General features: G+C 37.3%; 2 protein-coding genes across 25 annotated transcripts; both read left to right on the forward strand.

Moving 5' to 3' along the window:
* The first annotated feature begins 5 nt into the window (after positions 1-5).
* Positions 6-1,562, forward strand: LOC129576789 (elongator complex protein 4). The gene is made up of 4 exons (XM_055462493.1): positions 6-242; positions 324-475; positions 550-1,110; positions 1,186-1,562. Exons 1-4 carry the CDS (start codon positions 128-130, stop codon positions 1,516-1,518), a joined length of 1,161 nt encoding a protein of 386 aa, XP_055318468.1. The 5' UTR covers positions 6-127; the 3' UTR covers positions 1,519-1,562.
* LOC129576781 (ephrin type-B receptor 1-B) lies at positions 1,214-18,285 on the forward strand. 24 transcript variants are annotated; one of them, XM_055462459.1, is made up of 16 exons: positions 5,454-5,520; positions 9,524-10,876; positions 11,349-11,428; positions 11,563-11,848; positions 11,933-12,313; positions 12,382-13,260; positions 13,361-13,432; positions 13,532-13,636; positions 14,131-14,148; positions 14,692-14,739; positions 15,609-15,776; positions 15,909-16,168; positions 16,636-16,842; positions 16,937-17,039; positions 17,123-17,556; positions 17,931-18,285. In XM_055462459.1, the coding sequence occupies exons 2-16, from the start codon at positions 10,270-10,272 to the stop codon at positions 18,033-18,035; spliced, it is 3,753 nt and encodes a 1,250-aa protein (XP_055318434.1). In that variant the 5' UTR covers positions 5,454-5,520; positions 9,524-10,269; the 3' UTR covers positions 18,036-18,285. The 24 variants fall into 24 exon arrangements, with proteins under 24 accessions (XP_055318453.1, XP_055318440.1, XP_055318457.1 ...); XM_055462460.1 differs by having other exon boundaries at positions 5,466-5,824; XM_055462467.1 differs by lacking the exon at positions 5,454-5,520 and adding an exon at positions 5,536-5,824 and having other exon boundaries at positions 15,648-15,776.
* Positions 18,286-20,320: the final 2,035 nt, after the last annotated feature.

Genomic DNA, 20,320 nt, shown 5'->3' on the forward strand with positions numbered 1-20,320 from the left:
GGCATCAGCAGCAGCAGCAGTAAATGTCATGAACACAAGTTGAACACGGCACACATTGCCAGTAAACAAAAACATTGGTTAGAAACGTTTTGATTTAATTTGGTCACGCAAAGAAAGGAGAGTGAAAATGAGTAGTTTTCAAAAAAGACGAAGCACTCCATTGTTGTCTGGTGGTAAACAGTCTTTGCACACCGGTCAACAGCTGGTGTCAACCGGTAATCCGGCTTTGGATTATGTTTTGGGTAATAGAATTATTTGTGTGTGTGTGTGTGTGTCTGTCTGTCTAGCGAAACGCATTCTCATTTCTTGATTGTTTTTTCTAGGTGGTGGATTGCCAATCGGTTCAATTATGTTAATCGAAGAGGATAAAATCGGTCGTTATGCCAAATATCTAACGAAATTGTTTCTCGCCGAAGGTACCGTTCATAAGCACGCATTGTTTGTAGCAAATTTCGATCATGATCCACAAGACACGGTATTTTTTTTACTTACGCTTTTAGTGCTCACTTAAGAAAAGAACATTAAAATGTTATTATTTCAATGAACTAGGTAAAAAAATTGCCACCAATGGTACCAGAATCCACAACATTTACTGCAGCAACAGCATCACTCACATCGCAACCTATACCGAATACCGTTCTGAATGATGAGATGCGGATCGCATGGCGATACAATAATTTGGACAAAGTCAATGCTGAACAGGGCAATCAAAAGAATTCGTACACATTTGATTTGTCGCAATCAATTGAAGACGGTGCCTTAGACTCCTTTGATATTACACTATTTGGAAAGGATAAAGCGGCTGAAGTGCATTCAATGGAGAATAAAATCTTTCATAATCCGGCTTATGTGTCGTTGATCCAGCAATTGCAACAGAAATTGAGCGATCCGACGTTCGAAGCGGTTGGCGGTCAATCATCGTCGTCATCATCAACGGCAACGACAAAAAATCTACTGCGAATCTGCATCGAATCATTTGGATCGCCATTTTGGTACACCGAACATTTCACTGAAGACATTTGCCTATTTTTAACCATATTGAAAGCCGCCGTTCGAGTTTCACTTTCCGTTTGCTGCATTACCGTTCCAACGCATCTATTCAAGTACATTGTAGGTCATTTGAATCGAATCAATCTGCCCCATTTGCATATAGCATTCACTACTATTCCCTTTATTCCCTTGTAGAACCAAACGTTAATTCATCGTGTACGGAATTTAGTCGATTATGCCATTGAATTGGAATCGTTTGCCGGTTCGGGTAAAGAAACGAATCCCGTGTTCAAGGAATACAATGGATTATTTTTCATACGAAAGATGGCCGCATTGAACGCTCTGGCCGCACACACGCCTGAAACCTATGATTTGGCATTTAAATTGCGTCGAAAGCGATTTGTCATCGAGAAATTACATTTGCCGCCCGAGCTTCAAGAATCGGAACAACGTGGTGACCAAGACGACGAACCAATGTTATCGGCATTAAGCTGTGCTAGTACCAAGAAACATTTGTTAGAATTTTAAAGATTTCGTTGAAAAATATACCATACTCTACCTATTTGACATCATGTTTACTGTTGATTCATTGAAGAAAAAAAAAACCAGTTGTGCTGTGTATCCATCGCTTTGCTTTGCTTTGTGTTTGTTGAGAAATTGGTTGCCGGCATAAACCTAAGACTCATACACACCGTGCAACAAAACCAACAAGAAGGAGAACGAAGAAAGAAGAAGCGCTTTTTTACATGTTGGATTAGACAAAACTGTAAATTATACAAGAGAAGCCATCAAAGTGGAAAACGATGAAAAAGAAAGCGCAGTGCGCGCAACGGCTACTTCAGAAAATTTTCGTTTCGCAAAACGCGTTTTAAGCAATCCAGTCTGTGAATTTTAAATGAAAGAAACGTGTCAAGTGGCATTGCCAGACGACGACGACGATGAGGACGACGATGACGACGACAATAACAGCCATGGCTATAGAGACAAACACAAGAAATCAAGAGCACACGCACACATGAACGAAACAGGGCTGAGCTGAGCTGAGCACGGAGTGCAAAGTCAGGGGATGTATGAGAGACGGGAGAAAGCGAGAGAGGGAGAGAAACGGGTTGGAATTATTATTCCACTCAGGAAGCTTGATCGATTGTAACTAACATATTACAGGTCGGTCGCCAAGACGTGAGCTGCTTTATTTCCTTCTATTTTTTTTTTATATTATTATACCACAAACAAATGTGTATATACTATATATAGGTATTTGGTTTTTGTACCGTTTGAATGAAAAATTACAACAGCTTCCCAAAATGAGAGGCAACTATAGCATTTTCTCGCGGCTGTGTACACTGCATTATATGGTGGTTATTTGCGGGATTCCGTGTGTCGTTATTCATTATCCATTGCACAATCCATGTTTTCAATCGTGCACTTACAAACCAACCAAGCAAATGCTGTGTGGAATGTGCTTTGGCTGCCTTTTTGATGTACAATGTCGAGATTATCGCGCCGACAAAACTACTGTATGCTACGTTTACGACAAACGATGAGTATTTTGTCGTCATTGTCGCGCCGCTGCAAATGCCACACAGACGGATAAGGATAAGGGGTGCAAGACCTGAACGCGGCTAAACAATAGTAAACAAATTGCTCATGTTTTTAGCACTCATCAAGAAGAAAATTTTGTCATCTTGTTGTTGTTGTTTTTTTCGTGTGTAGCATCAGCATTCAGCAGCAGCAGCAGCGGCTCATAATCATGAATCGGTGTTTCGACACTGTTTTCTTTTTGTGTATGTACCTACTCTTAATTTTAACACCACCGTCACCACCCCAACCATTAACATTGTCACTGCCACACAACGTCCTTGCCGTCTCTCATCCTCCCGATTGTTGTTGATTAATTTCAAAACAAACGTTTCTGTTTCTCATGTTTTTGCAGCATCATGAATTTCGGGATAATTGCACATTCTTCATCCATTCCGCCGATGTGCTGTTCTTGTTGTTGTTTTTTTTTCTTCTTCTTTCGAGTTTGTCTTTTGATTTTATGACTTCATTTAAACATGGTTGGTACCTTTTTTTTCGATCGTTGCATCACATTTTGTGCCTGTGTTTCGTTCCGTTTCATGTTCATTGCCACTCGAGAGAGAAAGAAAGAGACTGAGAGCGAAATGATATCGAGCTGCAATAATAATGTCGATAAAACATTGGGCCCCCCAAACGCCTGTTTGATCTCATTTCTCTCTCTCTCTCTCTCTCTCTCTCTCTCTCTCTCTCTTTCTTTCTTTCTTTCTTTCGGAATATTTCAACAAAGATAGTGACGGTATGCCAGTGCATCCGAAATGTTGTATGTTCAGTGCATTTGTGTGTACATGTGCAATGTTTATGTCATTGGCACGGTAAATGATTCGATGGCAAAATCCAAAATAGAGAGAGCAAGGGAGAGAGAGAGAAAACGACGAACGACAACGCTGGTTACATTGAAGCAAACTTAGTATATATATTCGATGTGAATAATAGAGCAATCGAGTCGACATATACAGCGCGATACTTGGTAAGCTTTAACCAGCCATCCAGCAGTTAGCCCATTTGTTGTGTGTATCGTTGCATTTTACTTTTTTTTGGTGTGTGCGCGCGAGCCTTAAAAAACGGCTTTTAAACTGCACAATGCACAACAAATATGTTCCGCTCCATTCAGAAATTGCTTTGATGTCTATTAAGTGAGAGGCTTCTTTTCTTGTTTCCGCTGTTGCTGCTGGGTGCTACTTATAAGATGGCTGCTAACAAAAAATTTAGGGTAGTTAATATTATTTTGTCACCGTGACTGCTGCAGCAGTGGCAGTGGCAACGACACCAGTAGCAGATGCATCCGTCAAACCATGGGCCTAGGTGTAAATGAATGAAGATTTAAATTCGAGATAATTTATCGAGAATGAATGACCATCCATCGATGAAGATGAATACAAGTTAAAAAGAGAAATTAAAGCAATTAAGAGAAAAGACTCTAAAACAATACCATTACGATTAAGCGCCGACAAAAATAAAACAACTAACACGGAAAACTGAGAGCGAACAAAAAACCAGAACAAAAGGAATAGGGATCTAAATAGAAGCAACGAAAAAAGAAGCAATTCATCATTGCATTTAGCGTGAGGATTTCGTTCTCTTTTTGTGTTTTGTTTTTCGTACGTGTGCTTCTTGTTCTTTGTGTAATCGCCGAAAAAAAAGAAGAAAAAACCGGAGCAATTCGGTTCGATTCGCACCGCAATCTTGTGTACATACGTGCATTCGTCGCTCTTACAATATATACTTGGCCACCCGTTCGTTCCACCGTTCATTCGTTCGCTCGCTAACATTGTATCGTATCGTATCTCATAGATACAATTCATTGGTTAAAAACGGAAAGAATCTCAAAAATTGAAACAGTACACATATTGGGAGATGTGCAGTGCGACATCAAACAAAGATAAAAGGTAGCTCAAACAACAAACGAAACAACAAACGCCGAAATGGAGAGAAAGAGAGAGAGAGAGAGAGAAATCAACCGATCCGGAATGAACCATGCAAGCAGATAGAGCATACAATAATGATGGATGCAAATGGTCGCAGGTTTCCAAAATACACACACACACACACACACGGAGAGAGATAGAGAGAGATTATATTTGAATGCAATCTATACACTAGGTTTATGTGCATATCTATACGACTGACTGGCTGGCTGGCTGCAACATACACACAGACATCGGTAGCAGCGAGACGAATCGTGTGATACAAAGTATTTGAATGGAGTTTGTGAATCGTCACAACCATTCTCCATTCGGCATGGCTGTGTAGTTGCGCGAGCCAACGTTCCCTTCATGCGTATTGGTTTGGCAGCTTTTTCAGTTTAGAAATGCTATACACATACACACACACACACACAAATGCACACTTGGTTGGCAGAAGTGCCACAGTAAGAATACTGTGCATAAATACATACACACACAAATATGCGCGCAATCACATTCAGATCGCACAGTAGCAAATCGGTACATACCGAACAACATGAACATTTCGAAAGTCTTCCTTCGGAACGTCACATATGACAAAACCGACACACATGCACACCGTACACAGTGCAAGGCATCATCTCATTAGAAATGTTCTCCCATTCGCACGCATACATACGCGGTTGCATCTGTGCAAATGGCAAATGGCTCCGCGCACACAATCACTCGACCACATACACACACACTCGCACGGACGCACAAACACATACACACATATACAGCGACACCCGACCAAGAGATAAAACCATACCAAACAATCGATTAACTTAACAGAACCTTGAAAATGGTGGTGTTATGAAGAAAAGAACGAACAAGTTTTTTTTCCCGTTCAACCATTACGGTTGCCATTTCTGGGTATGCGTGTATGTGTGAGTGTGTGAGAGAGTGGTTTCTTTCTTTTTCTTTCATGCCATTATTTTGTGTTTCATTCTTGTCGGTTGTCGATGTTACTGAGCTCAACGATTTACCTCATGAAATCTTCTCTCTGGTTTGTGTTCATTTTACGTTGGTCTTCGTTGTCGACATCGTACAGTTGTTGTTGCTGCTAATGTTAGTGTTCTCTTTCTATCATTTTGCGTGCGTCTCAGTTACACCGATTCTCGTTCGGTCGTCCGTTTGTTCGTTCGCTCAACGAAATATACAGAAATCGTGTGTGGTTGTGTGCGACGACAAAACGCGATTCAATCCCACAATCCAATGTGGAAGGACGCTAAAGAATACACATAATAATATTTATAATCATTTTTATTTTGTTCGAAAAAAAAGCAGCAGCAGCACCAACAAATTTCCAAGTAATTTTGCTGTTTAAATATTGCATTCGCATTTTAGTTTTTTGTGCATTGATTGATAATTGTGTGGTGATTTTATTTATTGATGGGTTTTTATATTCATAGCAACGACACAAAGACTGTGTGTGTATAAATTCGAGGCAAAGAAAACGCGCATCGATACAACAAGAAGTGCATCGCACCGAAAAAAAAACACAGAGAATGAAAGAAAAAAAAAACAAAAAAACACAGCGAGTGAGTGAAAGACTCTTCGTTCAATGGATTTTCAATACGAAAATTTAAGGCCGTGTTTCGTGAAGAAAATGGAATAATTTGTATGCGAATGAATTCAGTTTATTCCGAATAAATCGAGTGATTGCGTGATTTGAAAGGTTGCGAATACCTTTGATGTGTGTGATATGTGTGTATGTGCTATCTCTTTTGACTCTTCACCTTCATCATTATCAGAATAAAGGAGAGCAAGTTGCTTTCTTTTTCTTGAAATATTCGAAATATAAATCATTTCTGCAACGAAATTTCGATGATTACTCACACAATAAGTACGTTCGTTGGCGGAATCAGTGATGTGTGTGTGTATGTGCGCTTTGGGCTAGCCGAAATTATTGGCCTTATCCATCATAGTTCGTAATGGGAAACCGCCTTTCCATTCTATTGTGAATTTGTTCGATAGGAGCCCATGGCCTGAGCCTATGTACGTCAATCCTGGACGCAATATAAATTTCCAAATATTTTCCATCAACAATAACAACGAAAAAAAAAGTTGAAAAGATTCAAGTGAATTCAATGAACTAAGTGGCAAGAGATGCGAAGAGATTTATTGGTACTGTTAATCAGGCAGATTACTTCGTATCATCCATTTCGTAGACTCTCTTCCATCTATATCATTCATCTACCTCATCGATTTAATAATATGGGAGAGGAAGAAAAAAAAACAGTATATATCTATTAACATCATCATCATCAACATCAACATCATCGACAACACAGTGTCTTCAGTTCGCTCTCACATATATCGACGATGTCGCCGTCGTGTGTTGTCAATGTTATTGTTGTTGTTAGTTTCGACGGTCGTCGTCGTCGTCAATTTTCGTTCATTTTGTCAGCGTACTTTGAGCCAACGAGTTGTGAGCCAAATGAAATGTGTGTGATCGGGTGTGCATGTGCATACGTGTGTATGCGTGTTGATGATGATGATGGTCCCATGATGTGTGCTGTGTTTCAATGGATAGGCTCCGCTCTATAAAAAATGCAAACCAAGAAAGAGCATTTCCACATCCTATCGCTGAATGAGTGAGAAAAGACGGCTTAAAATCTATCGTTTCGTGAATTTGACTGTGGTGAATAGGGACGAAAGCTTGAATCGAATCCAAAAAAAGATCATCTAAAAAATGAGATACAATTGTTGACACTTTTTCAGTGTCAGGCCATAGTCGTCGTCGTCACCATCGCTATTCTACCTCATCTGCTCTCATTTGCACCCATTGATTTGTTTCCAGAAAATAATTGGATCGCACCCGTAGCCAAGAAACAAAAATGCTTCCGTTCCGGGCACACATACCTACAATTCGCCATCGTGAAAAAAGGTCGAATAAAAAAAAACAGAAACATACACACAGATTTCAAAAGTTTCTCGAACCAAAAATAATGACAGGAGTTGGACGTACTTTCAATTAACATTTTTTTTTGTTGCTTCTTCTTCTTTTTCTTTTACTTCTTTCACTGTGAGATGGTATCCGCTGAGGCTTTTCTTTTGGAGCTCAACCATCGTCACACCGTCATACATCGTTTTGTGTACACGCTTGTTGTTTTTGATTTCATTTTTTTTTGTGTGTTCGTTCATTCTTTCTCTTTCGGTGTTTTTTTTTTCTTCTTCTTTCTGTGTTCTTCTTTCATTGCCAGTTCCTTTTTTTCCCGTATCTTTTGCTACATATTCTTTTGTTTCTTTGACTCTCTGCTATGCTGTTTCGTCAATGTGTTACTGTGGTGCAATTTCACCTCGCATAGGCTCGTCGTGTGTCTTGTGTGAATGTGCTTCATCGTCGTCGTCGTCGTCGTCGTCGTCGTCGGTCGTCGTTGTCGCTCTTCATATTCTCTGTTACTATTTTCTTTTTTTCGAAGCGCGTCTCATATATGCCGTGTGTTGTTGGTTTTTCAATTCATCACAAATGCACGATTCGCTTTTTTTCTTTCTCTTCTTCAACACTGTGTGCTGCTGCTGCAGCGACTTGTTCTCGTTCTCTTTTCTCCTTTCACCTTTCATCTTTCGATGATTCCATTCGTTCGTTCTTTCGCCTGCTTGGTTGCTCGTGTTCTTTTTTCTGCTCTTCTTCTTCTTTCGTTGTGTTGTATTTCAATTTTCTTCTTTTCTCCAGTGCCTTTTTTTGGCCATTAAAAACCATTAAAAAACATTTTGGTTTTTTTTCGCCATCATGTATCACACACAATGTTTGACGAAGCGCAGCGCAGCGCAGTATCATTACTCTCAACTATACTCGGTTGTTTTTTTTTGTATATATGCATACGTGTATATGCATGCATATATTGTATTGAATTGAATGGCACACACATCGTACCGCACCGCACAAATAGACACCGCGCCGACTATAGATAGATAGAGAGAGAGATGATTGTAATCCTTTTAACAAATATTACATCAGTTAGTTTAGTCATTTCAGATGGTCGGCGATTCTGAAATTGGTCCCATTTCGAATCGGAACCACCTAGGAGATGAAGTAAAAAAATAATATAAGAAATGAATTATTATTCTTAATCGCACCATAATATTATCAAAACAAATTTGAACAGAGAAATGGTGGAGGAAACATAAACCGAAGACATTTTGTCGAATTTAAACAAGCGAACCGAAAAAAGAAGAAGAACTGAAAAGAAAACATACGGATTATTAGCAACGAAAAACATCTAAGCGGATTATCTCCACTAAATCGCCATAAATAAAGTTGAGTGAAAAAAGTAGTAAACAATCAATCAGCCATGTTCGCATAATTAATAAACATGAGCAAAAGCTATCACCTATTAAGCGAACATAGTTTGTTCAGTGCTTTGTATCATCTTCTTTTTTCGGTTGTGAATGTATGTCTTTTTTTCGCTCTCTCCCTCTCTTCGCTTCTCTTGTCGGTTTTCTTCTTGATTCTTCTTCTTCTGCTGCTGTGGCGTTGTTGTTTTTACTTTTTTCGCCAATTCATCGTTGTATACGAGCCAAAGAGAATGGCTCTTTCTATCCATCTCATTGGAGCATGTGTGTGTGGAGTTTGTGTGCGGTAACCAAATTATACGGTTTCGTTTTTTTTTTTTTTTTGTAAAACAAAAAAAATCGAGTTGATGTCGTTCTTTCTCCTCCGGTTTGGCTTATATAGTTGAAGCTCATGTTTTTCTTGTTATGTTGTTGTTGCCTTTTATTCGGTGTCCATTATTGTTGTTGTTTATTTGATGAGTGTATGAGTGACATCAAATTAGAGAGAGAGAGAGAGAGAGAGAGAGAGAGAAAGAGAGAGAGAAAGAGAAAGAGAAAGAGAAAGAGAAAGAGAAAGACCCTTTAAAAATGACCACATTATCATCAACCTGTGCACCGGAAACACTTTTGACCAAAAAATGAAGACCTTCATGCGAGCCAATTTTTGGCAACACACGCCACAATCCAAACCACTCAGTCAATCGTTTTAATCGCTTGTTTTCTTCCCACAGCTCATCCAACTAAAACAGTCAAAAATCGATCGAAGTGAACCGAATCAAAATGGGAAGATCCCATTGTGCGTCGTCATCAACAACATCAAGAGTAAAAACACCAGCAGCAGTAGCAGTGGAAACAGCCGCACCAGCAGCACCACAACTAAATTAATAAAGTGTGTCGAGACGAAAAAAAAACACGACGGCAAACTGAAATTACAAAAAAGAGTGCGCCAGAAAAAGTGAAGAAGAATTGAAAAGAAAAAGAAAAACGACGAGCACCCGACGAAGAAAAAAAAAAGTTGTCTTTAATTAAGTGCAAGTCAGCGATATCAATTAAAAAGTTTTCCCAAAGCAATTACATTTCCAAATGAAATATTGCGGACAATTGAATGATCCATGAGCGTTTGGAATGAGAGAACAAGTACAAGCATCGGCAAACTCAAAAATGGATTATGTGAAATTTCGGCGCTTGATTTTAATTTGATGATGAATTACATACAATCGATTTGATGCAAAATGACGAGGAACTGTTTCCAATCGTAATAATCAAATGACAAGTGAATCTAAAGTAAATAGTGTTTATTGTGTGTGAATGAGTGCGTACGTTGCGTGCGTACACGTTCGATTTTCATTTTTCCTGTCTGACAACATTTTTCAATCGTGATACAATAACATCTATTTCCATATATGAAACGCGTTTAGTTTGTGCACTCATGATTTTTCTGACGTAAAAGAACATTCATTTCATGTGTGCCGGCTAAATGATGAGAGAACAAAACATGGACAAAAAAATTAGTGAATTAAATGGTTCAAGACTGCCATCATCAACATCAACAGCATCGACAACAACAACAGCAGCAGCATCATCATCATCATCATCATCATCATCATCATCATCATCATCGTTATCCAATGAAGAAAGACTTGACAGATGTTTGCATTCGCAACACAATGAATACTCGCCAAAACAAATTAAGCTGCCATTTTTTTATCATAAACAACATCATCACAATCAACAGCAACATCATCAGGAGCAACAATTCAAACATTCCGATATCGAAACGCCATTCATAGCTAGTAATAGTCGAAACAATCATCACAGCCATCATCGGATACATCATCCGAAACGATGGCTACTATCGTCGTCGTCGTCGAAACAATCCCATCGGCACAAATGCCATCCAAGACGGCGGCAACAACACCAACATCAGTTAAACGAACAGTTCTCCGACGAGCACACAAATTCCACACAGAAGCATTTTAGCAAGAAATTTAGTTTTACTCAACATAGTAATCATCTTAGTCGATTTTATATGATTTTTGTAATATTCCTCATATATTTGCTGGACAAAACCAACTGTGATCAAGGTAAGTGAGATAGCATGCATTGCAAGTGGATTTGCACTGAACTGTCGTCATTGTTGTGAATCATCAAAGCAATGAAAGTATTTTATCCATAATACACTTCTTGTCGTTGTGTGTTTTTTCCTTCTCCGCATTGACCCCATAATGCAAAGTGCCGTTCCCGTTGAATCATGACATATGACTCATACCACGAACTTTCAAGCATAGAAGAATCTAATCGATCTATCCTTTTTTGCTGCTGCTGTTGAATAATGAAGAACCATTAATTTGCAAAAAAAGGAAATTTGTTAGTTTTATTTTTGAAAGTTTTGAATTAATTCGCCATTTATCATTCGCCTTGATGATTCCTTTCGAAACGGAATATTTCACTCTAGAATATTCTCCACTCGAAAATCCATATTCCAATCCGAGTCATCTCGTTCCCATTCATTATGCTAAAACTTTGTTCTTATTCACGTTTTGTGTTATCTTACAGTTGTGTTGTTGGACACAACAAAGGAAGCCACCCTCGAATGGACGCGTTATCCATATGGACCACAAGCTCAAACGCCTGGCGTAAGTATATATTGATTTTCCACCCGAACAACTCCCACTCATTTCATTTGTCAAGATTTAACTTTGATTCACACTTCTCAACTCTCGATACTCATTGCATTTTCTTATCGGCATTTTCCAATCTATTTTGCCAGTGGGTTGAAGAATCATTCACAAACTTTGGCAAGGGTATCAATTGGCGTAGCTATGTCGTATGCGATGTGGCCTACAATAATGTGAACAATTGGCTTTGGTCGCCGTTCATCGATCGTGGCTCAGCAAATCGTTTGTACATTGAAATTCAGTTTACAATTCGTGACTGTTCGCTCTTCCCCGGCAACGCATTATCCTGCAAAGAAACATTCAGTTTGCTATTCTATGAATTTGATGCTGCCACACGAGAGCCACCGCCATGGCAACCGGAAAGTTATAAGCTGATTGGTAAGTAAAACTTTGCGCTAAATGCCATTGTTGGTTTCGAATTACACACGAACACCCTGTTCGGCATTTGGTTCTATTTTACAGCGCGAATAGCGGCTGGTGAAGGACGATTCAATCAGAATTCGGACGTTGACATCAACACTGAAGTGAAGAGCATTGCGGTGACGAAAAAAGGCGTTTATTTTGCGTTCCGTGATCAGGGTGCCTGCATCAGTGTGTTGGCCGTAAAAGTGTACTACATCACATGTCCAGCGATTACGGAGAATTTTGCACACTTCAATGAGACGCCAACCGGCCGCGAGATTACTATCATCGAAAAGCAAACGGGTATCTGTGTGAAAAATGCCGAATCCAGTGAAGCGCCCACGTATTTGTGCAAAGGTGATGGCAAATGGACGATTTTAACGAGCGGATGCAAGTGTAAGGTCGGCTTTGAGCCAGATCATGAGAAGCAAACGTGCACAGGTATGGAATATTTGTGGTTTTTTGTTCGATAACTTTTACCTATAACAAACCAAATGGTATCGTTTCAGTGTGTCCAATCGGAACGTTCCGTTCGACTGAGGTGACAAAGTGTACGGCATGCCCATTGAATTCGAAAGCGACGAAAAGTGGTAGTTCGTATTGTGCGTGTGTCGATGGTTATTATCGTCATCCGCGTGACAGTTTGCATATGCCATGCTATCGTCCACCGTCCAAACCGACCAACCTAACGCTTCTGTTTATGGATCAAACGAGCGCCATTCTGTCGTGGAACGCACCACAGCGACCAACAAATGAACTCTACGATTCGAAATACCGTAGCGATATTGTCTTCAAAGTGAAGTGTCCCGCTTGCAATTCCAATGTGGTGTTCATTCCAGCCACGGAAACATTTAACGACACCAAATTAACGATCAATAATTTAGAACCGGTCACAACGTACACCATACAAATTCATGCACTGAACAGCATTTCATATCCAATTTTTACGGACATCGATGGAAATGTCGATGGTAATATCAGCGATGCACAGGGTCATAATTCGAATTTATATACGAATAATGCCGGCACGGGTACATCCATCAATGAGCCACCAACGGAATTTGCTGAAATTACATTCACCACCGAATCGGCAATATTGAGCATGGTCTTTAATATACGAATTGTGACCATTACAAGCAATGAAGTTGAATTGGCGTGGGACAATCCGAGCGAGGCACCAATTGAATCGTATGAAGTTCGATGGTTCCCGAAAATGGAACTGGATGCCGTCAATAAAACAACACTGAGCACACACGAGCAACGAGCACACATTGACAATTTGCAAGAGAATACCGAGTATGGGTTTCAAGTGCGTTGCAAAACTGCCAACGGTTTCGGCCAATACAGCAACATCATATACGGGCAAACCCATCAAGGTGTCAGTCCAGGTAAGCGTGAAATGAATAATGGACTTTGATCGAAACAAAATTCATGAAAGCTTCTGGTCTACAAGGCGAAATTGTACTAAATCATTTCCATTTCTTTCAGTTTATGATGACTCCATGCAAATGCGAATTTTGGCCGGCGGCACCGTTGCTTTTGTGTGCATTCTAGTCTTAGGTATGCGTTTGGTCACCACATTCAACGAACACTATTCATAAGCACCCAAAATGCAATTTTAAATTGATTATAATAACATTTTTTCTGGATAATTTACAGTAATCGTTGCGAGTGTATGGTTCCTACGCTCAAAAAGTCAAGACGAACTCGACAAAAAGACTAACAATCACTTGCCACTACCGATGGACTATGCCAGCAACGAAGGTATGAGTTGTATTTGCTTGCTAAAATGCTTGTAATTAAAATGAATTGAGATATTTGAAGAAACCAGCCGAAATGCGGCCATTTCATTAGAGACAAGTGCTAAATTTTTCACAGAAACTAACTAGTTCATAGTTGAAATTGTAACGCGCAATAACTATACCGTAGAGAAATTTCTACTTGATTTAAGACCCATCGTTACTATACTATTGTATTGTTTATCGAGTAAATTCTGTCAATTCTCGAACGTATTGTGATCTCTTTGAAATTTTCCCGAACGTTTAACTAGAAAATTACCCAATTGACCAATAAAGTCGGTAATGCAGTTCACACATATTGACCTAGTCTCTATTTAGCGCAATCAACAACATTTTCCATTCAAAATATAGACAACAACTAATTCGCATAAATTTTTTTTCAAAATTTTACACACACAAAACAATTGAAACAATTTCTTTCTCTTTCTATCTTCTTTTATTTGGTTGACATGCATTCAGGACTCGTAGTTACATATAGTAAGTCCCACCCTCTGAACAAATGTTTCTTTTTTTATTTTTCAAACAACTTATTTCCCACCACGAAATAGTTCATGGATTTAGTTTGTTGTACAAATGATTTTGTTTTGGGTCGATTGACAACAACAAAAAAAAAACAAAATTTAAAAATATTTTCGAATTAAATATGCATGATGATCGTATTCTAACGTACCCGTTCCCATATCTCAATGTGTCTGTTGATTTTAGCATATCCGAATTTGTTTTATTTGTTTCTGTTTGAGTATTGAAAACCAATGTGTTGCATGAAATATTTTCGTTTTGTTTGATTTAAAAATCGATTCTTTTTCTTTGTGTTTATGTCAATAAAAAAAAAACATGCATTCAAATTTTTCTCCACAATAATTTCCACTCAAATTAGTTGACGTGACAATATTTGGCGAGAAAAAAAAACTTTAAAACAAATTTATGTTGCCTGTTCATATGCATGCTTTATTTTTGTTATGATATTTATTTTGTTATTTGTTTTTATTTTGTTTATTTTTCATTCATTTCAATTTCTAGTTCACGCAATGGACACAACGCCTATTGTGAAAACAATTCAAAATAATGGTAAAGATTGTCATTTATTCGATAGTTTTAGACAAAGAGTGAAGAAATTCGATTTTCTTCTCTTTTAAGATAGAACAATGGAAATTAAATTCGCTTAATCGCTTCATTTTTTTTCAATTGCTTATTTTTATAACTACAAAATACATTTAATTGAATTCTTTTCTAGTATTACTATCTATTTTGAGAAGTAACAAAATTCGTTTTTGATAATCATGTTGTTTTCATGTGTCTGTACTTTGTTTTTTTTTTCTTTCTCTTTCATGTGTGTCTATGCCTGTTTGCTCATCAAAAAAAAAATCTCTTTTTTCAATTAACCAAAAAAAAAAATGTTTGGAACAAAAAAAAAATCAACAAAACAACAACAACTAAAAAAAAATTTCGTTTGGAATTTTAAACACTTTCAACTGGATTAAAAATGCGACATGTATATTTTTGACATCTTAAATTTAAACTCAATCAATTTGCTTGCCGTAATCCTATATTTGCTTTGATTTCTTTCTTGTAATAATTGTGTGTTTGTACTGGATAACATTTCTTTGTTGGAAATAATTTCAAATAATGCTGTGTGCTTTTGACTCATCTAAAAAAAAAAACAATTTTTATTCGTACGGTTGAAAATCTCTTTGTATTTGCTTCAAATTTATTAACATATCTCGCGCGTCTTGTGTGTGCATGTAATCGAAACAAAAACAATTGTACGATTTCTTTTTGTGCGTAATGATTCGACTGTTTTTTTACACAACTAAAACACCACAAACATTGCTTTACTGTTAAAATTGTGCACGCGCATGGTGTGTATCTTTAACCAAACAAAAATCAAATACCCCAAAATCAAACAAACAAACAAAATCGAACAAAAAAAAATAAAGGCTATGATGGCTATTATCGTCAACGTCGCAATTTTCCAGTGACAACACCATTGTTTGGCACAAGCCGGTCTTATGTCGATCCACACACCTATGAAGATCCAAATCAGGCGATCCGAGAATTTGCACGCGAAATCGATGCCAGTTACATCACCATTGAAGCAATCATCGGTAAGGTTCTGTTGACAATATCACAGATTGTTCAATGGCTAAAATTGTTTCGTTAATGCAGAGAATTTCTCCCAAATGCAAACAATTTATTGAAAGCTAATCGCAATTTATTGTTTCCGAAAAAATAAATAGGCGGCGGTGAATTTGGCGACGTGTGTCGCGGTCGGCTAAAGATTCCACCGAACTTTGTTCAGGACATTGATGTGGCTATCAAAACCCTGAAACCGGGTTCATCGGAGAAGGCACGATGTGATTTCCTCACCGAAGCATCAATAATGGGCCAATTCGATCATCCCAATGTAATCTACTTGCAAGGCGTTGTAACGCGTTCAAATCCAGTCATGATTATTACAGAGTACATGGAAAACGGCAGCTTGGATACCTTCTTGCGGGTAAGGCGAACATCTGCAATTTGGCAATCAAAATTGTCCAATCTAAAATAGGAATCAAGTGGAAAAAAAAACATTTGATTAATATTGAACTCAACCTATATAGTTCAAATGGAGCTGCTTCTTATCAGTGATTGCTATATCGCTCTCAGCATCTCATAGGATAACTGAACGAGATAATTCAGCTGGCTGAGATGACGCAGCGACGCATCGCCCGAGTCTGTGCGATACACATACACACAATGCGCCCAGCGGTATCCGTATACACTCAGTCCCATTTAGTGACGCGCGGCATCGAATTGTGTGTGTGCATCACAAAGACTCGGGCGATAGACTTGGGCGATGCGTCGCTGCGTCATCTCAGCTAGCTAAATTATCTCGTTCAGTTCATCCTATGAGATGCTGAGAGCGATATAGCAATCACTGCTTCTTATGTCCATTGATCAATTCATTATCATTTTCGTTCACAGGCAAACGATGGAAAATTCCAAACGCTGCAATTAATTGGCATGCTTCGCGGTATCGCAAGCGGTATGTCATATTTGAGTGATATGAACTATGTACATCGTGATTTAGCGGCCAGAAATGTGCTGGTCAATGTGCAGCTCGTATGCAAAATCGCTGACTTTGGTTTGTCACGAGAAATTGAAAATGCCAGCGATGCATATACGACACGCGTAAGTCGATTTCTTTCTCGAAGCAAACAACATTTTTCTCTCTCTTTTTTCTCATTTAATCGTAAAATCTTCTTGTTTTCCCTTTTTTCCACAGGGTGGCAAAATTCCAGTTCGCTGGACTGCACCCGAAGCAATTGCGTTCCGTAAGTTTACGTCGGCATCAGACGTCTGGTCATACGGAGTCGTATTATGGGAAGGTAATATTTTCTTCTTGTTTTAAATAATTACGTTTTCATTCATTTGATTCACGCAAAATGGCTCATTTGATTTGGTTTTGTAGTGATGTCATATGGTGAACGACCGTATTGGAATTGGTCAAATCAGGATGTAATCAAAAGCATTGAGAAGGGTTATCGTTTGCCAGCGCCAATGGATTGTCCGGAAGCATTGTACCAATTGATGCTTGACTGTTGGCAAAAGCAGCGAACGCATCGTCCGACATTCTCTAGCATTGTGACAACATTGGATAACTTGGCACGTCAACCGATGACACTGCTACAGGTGAGAAATTCGCCCGACAATGATGCGCAGGCGTGCATGGGCGGATTAGGTTTAGGTAATGCAAGTACAATGGGCTTAGGCGGTAGCATGGCTGGCATTGTTGATTCAAAAGAGCGGGTTATCTTCATGAATGCGGATCATTGGTTGGACTGCATCAAAATGACACGATACTCACAACATTTCAAAGAGGCGAATCTAGTTTCTGCTCAACAGGTAATTCATAACATACGTACATGCACAGAAAAAAAAATCACTGACCAAAAAAAAAAAATTGACGAATTGTTGAATGTTCATTGATTGAAAGGAAAATTGAATGAAAAATTGAAAGAAAAATCAATAAATTTGAAAAAAAAACTCAAAGGAATTTGAAAAAAATGCGAAAATATTTACCAAAAATTAAAACTTCTATGAAAATTACACAAATTCCCAATTGAATCCAATCGAATAGAAAGAAATGTCAAAAGATTGCTAGCAAATGAAAGAAAAAACCTTGAAAATTTTCGAAAGAAAAAACTGAAACAATTTTATGATGAAACAGTTGAAACAAAATCACTAATCGCACTTTATTCCATCCCCAATTTCAATAGATATCACGATTGACTGCACAACAACTTTCTGACATGGGCATTACGTTAGTTGGACACCAAAAGAAGATCCTGCACCAGGCCAGGCAGCTGGATTCAATCATCTAATTAGCGAATTTTCAATAACTTAGCAAACAATCAGAAAATGAGTACGAGGATTAAGGTCGGTTTTTTATGATGATGATGATGATGACGACGATGACAAACCACTTGATCACATTTTTTGAAATCATTAATCATTACCAATTGTATACATAGATATTATGTAATTTATTTCTTTAAACAAGTCACAAGAAAAAAATACTCACGACAAACCGAATTGGCGAGACAGAGTGAACGAAAAGGGTTTACAAACAAATGAAAGAAGAAGAAGGAGAGAAAAATATACATATTATTAATATTTAATTATCATCAAATGCATCGTATACAAATTACAATAACAAAAAGCAAAAGCAACAACAAAATATATTGTGTAAATACATGATAGCTCGATTTCCATCATCTAGTTTTTATTGTCACAAAAAGAAGAAGAAGAAAAAAAACAACAAAACACGTAAATCGTAAGTCATGCGAAAGGAAATCTCTATTCTAAATAAATTTACTTAAAATTCTCTAAATGTATTTGAACAAAAGGAAAAGAAATAACGCAAAACAACAACAACAACAACAACAACAACAACACAAACACACATTTTTTTTTCTCGAGACAAAACTGAAGAATTTGTTGAAATAAGTTTGTATCTCATTCTGATGCCATTAATTAATTTTCATTTTCCTACGATAGACGATATTGAATATATACATATTTAGTGATAATCCCCAGTTGATATTTGCCGATGAAAACGAAATAATGACATTTATATACATAAATCTATGACAGACAAATCGATTAATTTTTTGTTTTCTCTATTTAAATGTTCTTTTTTTTGCTAACCAACTATTTGTTCATTCCGAACCATAATTTCAAGGCGAACACACTTACATCGATCTCGTAAACGAAACCCCACGACAAATTGAACACATATTTTAGTCATAAATTATTGGCTGAAATTTTGTTCGTTGTAATTATTTTTCCCACTTTCTTCAGAGAAATGTTCTGATTTGGTCTAAAATTTGAATGGAAAAAAGCAATTTTTTTTCGCCTAAAGCAAAGTTAACAAACGAGTAAAACTGAACTAGTTTTGCCGAACAAGTAATGCACATTATTTTTGGCCTATATGTTATGAAACTGTACAAAACCAATAACAAAAAGACACCGAAAGCGAAGCAAACAAACGCCGTGCTATGATGAAATTGTTGAACAGCTTCGACAATTATGATTCACTTTTATTGCACACATGCATCAATTTCGGTTTGAAATCACAAAATGTTCAAATAAAAAACAATTTGCTTATTGACAAATGTTCAAATAAAAATTTTCTATGGCCACTCGGACGGAATGCGCTTGACACAAACAAAAAGAAACATCAACAAATTAAGCAATCTCAATGTATTTCTAATGAAATATTTAACATTTAAACAAAAAAGAGACAACACATTTTTTATAGAACTGATTTTAATGTTTTTTTTCTTTCTCGTCTTCTGCTTCTCTCACAAGAATGATATTTTTTATATTTAATTTCATTGAAAACTAAATAACGAAAAGTGACATATATCAATGAACAATTGAAACGAAACACAATTTTTTTTTTAGTTTCGTTTCTTTTAAAACTATCGCTTCTTATAAATATATTTATTGGCAAGTCTTCTCATCGCTAAGTTTTTATCTAAAAAAAAAATACACAAATCGAATTTGATATTTCATTGCATTTGTGTTTTTTTAGGGCGATATCGAAATGAAATCGAATCAAACATATTTTACTGTTACACAGTTGAATGCACAATTAGATTATTATTGAAAAAAAAAATTGACAAACAAACAACAAGACTTTGAACGATTGTAAACGAAAGCAAATGAATGATGGTCAAATCAAATTGGATTAAGAGAGAGAGAGAGAAAAAAAAGAAATGGTGTGAAAGAGTGTGAACAATGGATTATGTAAATATCTTACAGAAATTGCAACGACACTAGCATGTAAAATGATGATTAGAATGGAAGCAAACGCAAGAAAAAAATCTTTATATATAAATTTAAAATGGAAACAAAACAATTTCTAAGCAATACTTAACAACAACAACAACAACACAACAGACACACACATACATTTGAGTTTTGCATAAATTCCAAATGATTTGTTCTCTATGCTGAGTTGAAATTTTAACAAATTTTCTAAACAAAGACTTATAATTTTTTCGCCTAAATATTCTATTTATATATAAATAAAGGTAAAAAGACGGCGAAATAATGCAAAAAACATAATGGCCATGGTTTGAACACAAGTGAAATAGTAAAG

This window comes from Sitodiplosis mosellana, unplaced genomic scaffold (genome assembly GCF_009176505.1).
Source record: "Sitodiplosis mosellana isolate CC-2019 unplaced genomic scaffold, AAFC_SMos_1.0 Smas_scaffold_6191, whole genome shotgun sequence".
Classification (NCBI taxonomy): domain Eukaryota; kingdom Metazoa; phylum Arthropoda; class Insecta; order Diptera; family Cecidomyiidae; genus Sitodiplosis; species Sitodiplosis mosellana.

Excerpts from the sequence above, each read along its gene's own strand:
- LOC129576789 (XM_055462493.1), top strand. The coding sequence starts at position 128 with ATGAGTAGTTTTCAAAAAAGACGAAGCACTCCATTGTTGTCTGGTGGT. Across the intron at positions 476-549 it reads ATCATGATCCACAAGACACG|GTAAAAAAATTGCCACCAAT; the intron begins GTATTTTTTTTA and ends TCAATGAACTAG. Across the intron at positions 1,111-1,185 it reads CGCATCTATTCAAGTACATT|AACCAAACGTTAATTCATCG; the intron begins GTAGGTCATTTG and ends ATTCCCTTGTAG.
- LOC129576781 (XM_055462459.1), top strand. The coding sequence starts at position 10,270 with ATGATGAGAGAACAAAACATGGACAAAAAAATTAGTGAATTAAATGGT. Across the intron at positions 10,877-11,348 it reads CAAAACCAACTGTGATCAAG|TTGTGTTGTTGGACACAACA; the intron begins GTAAGTGAGATA and ends GTTATCTTACAG. Across the intron at positions 16,843-16,936 it reads GCGATGCATATACGACACGC|GGTGGCAAAATTCCAGTTCG; the intron begins GTAAGTCGATTT and ends TTTTTTCCACAG.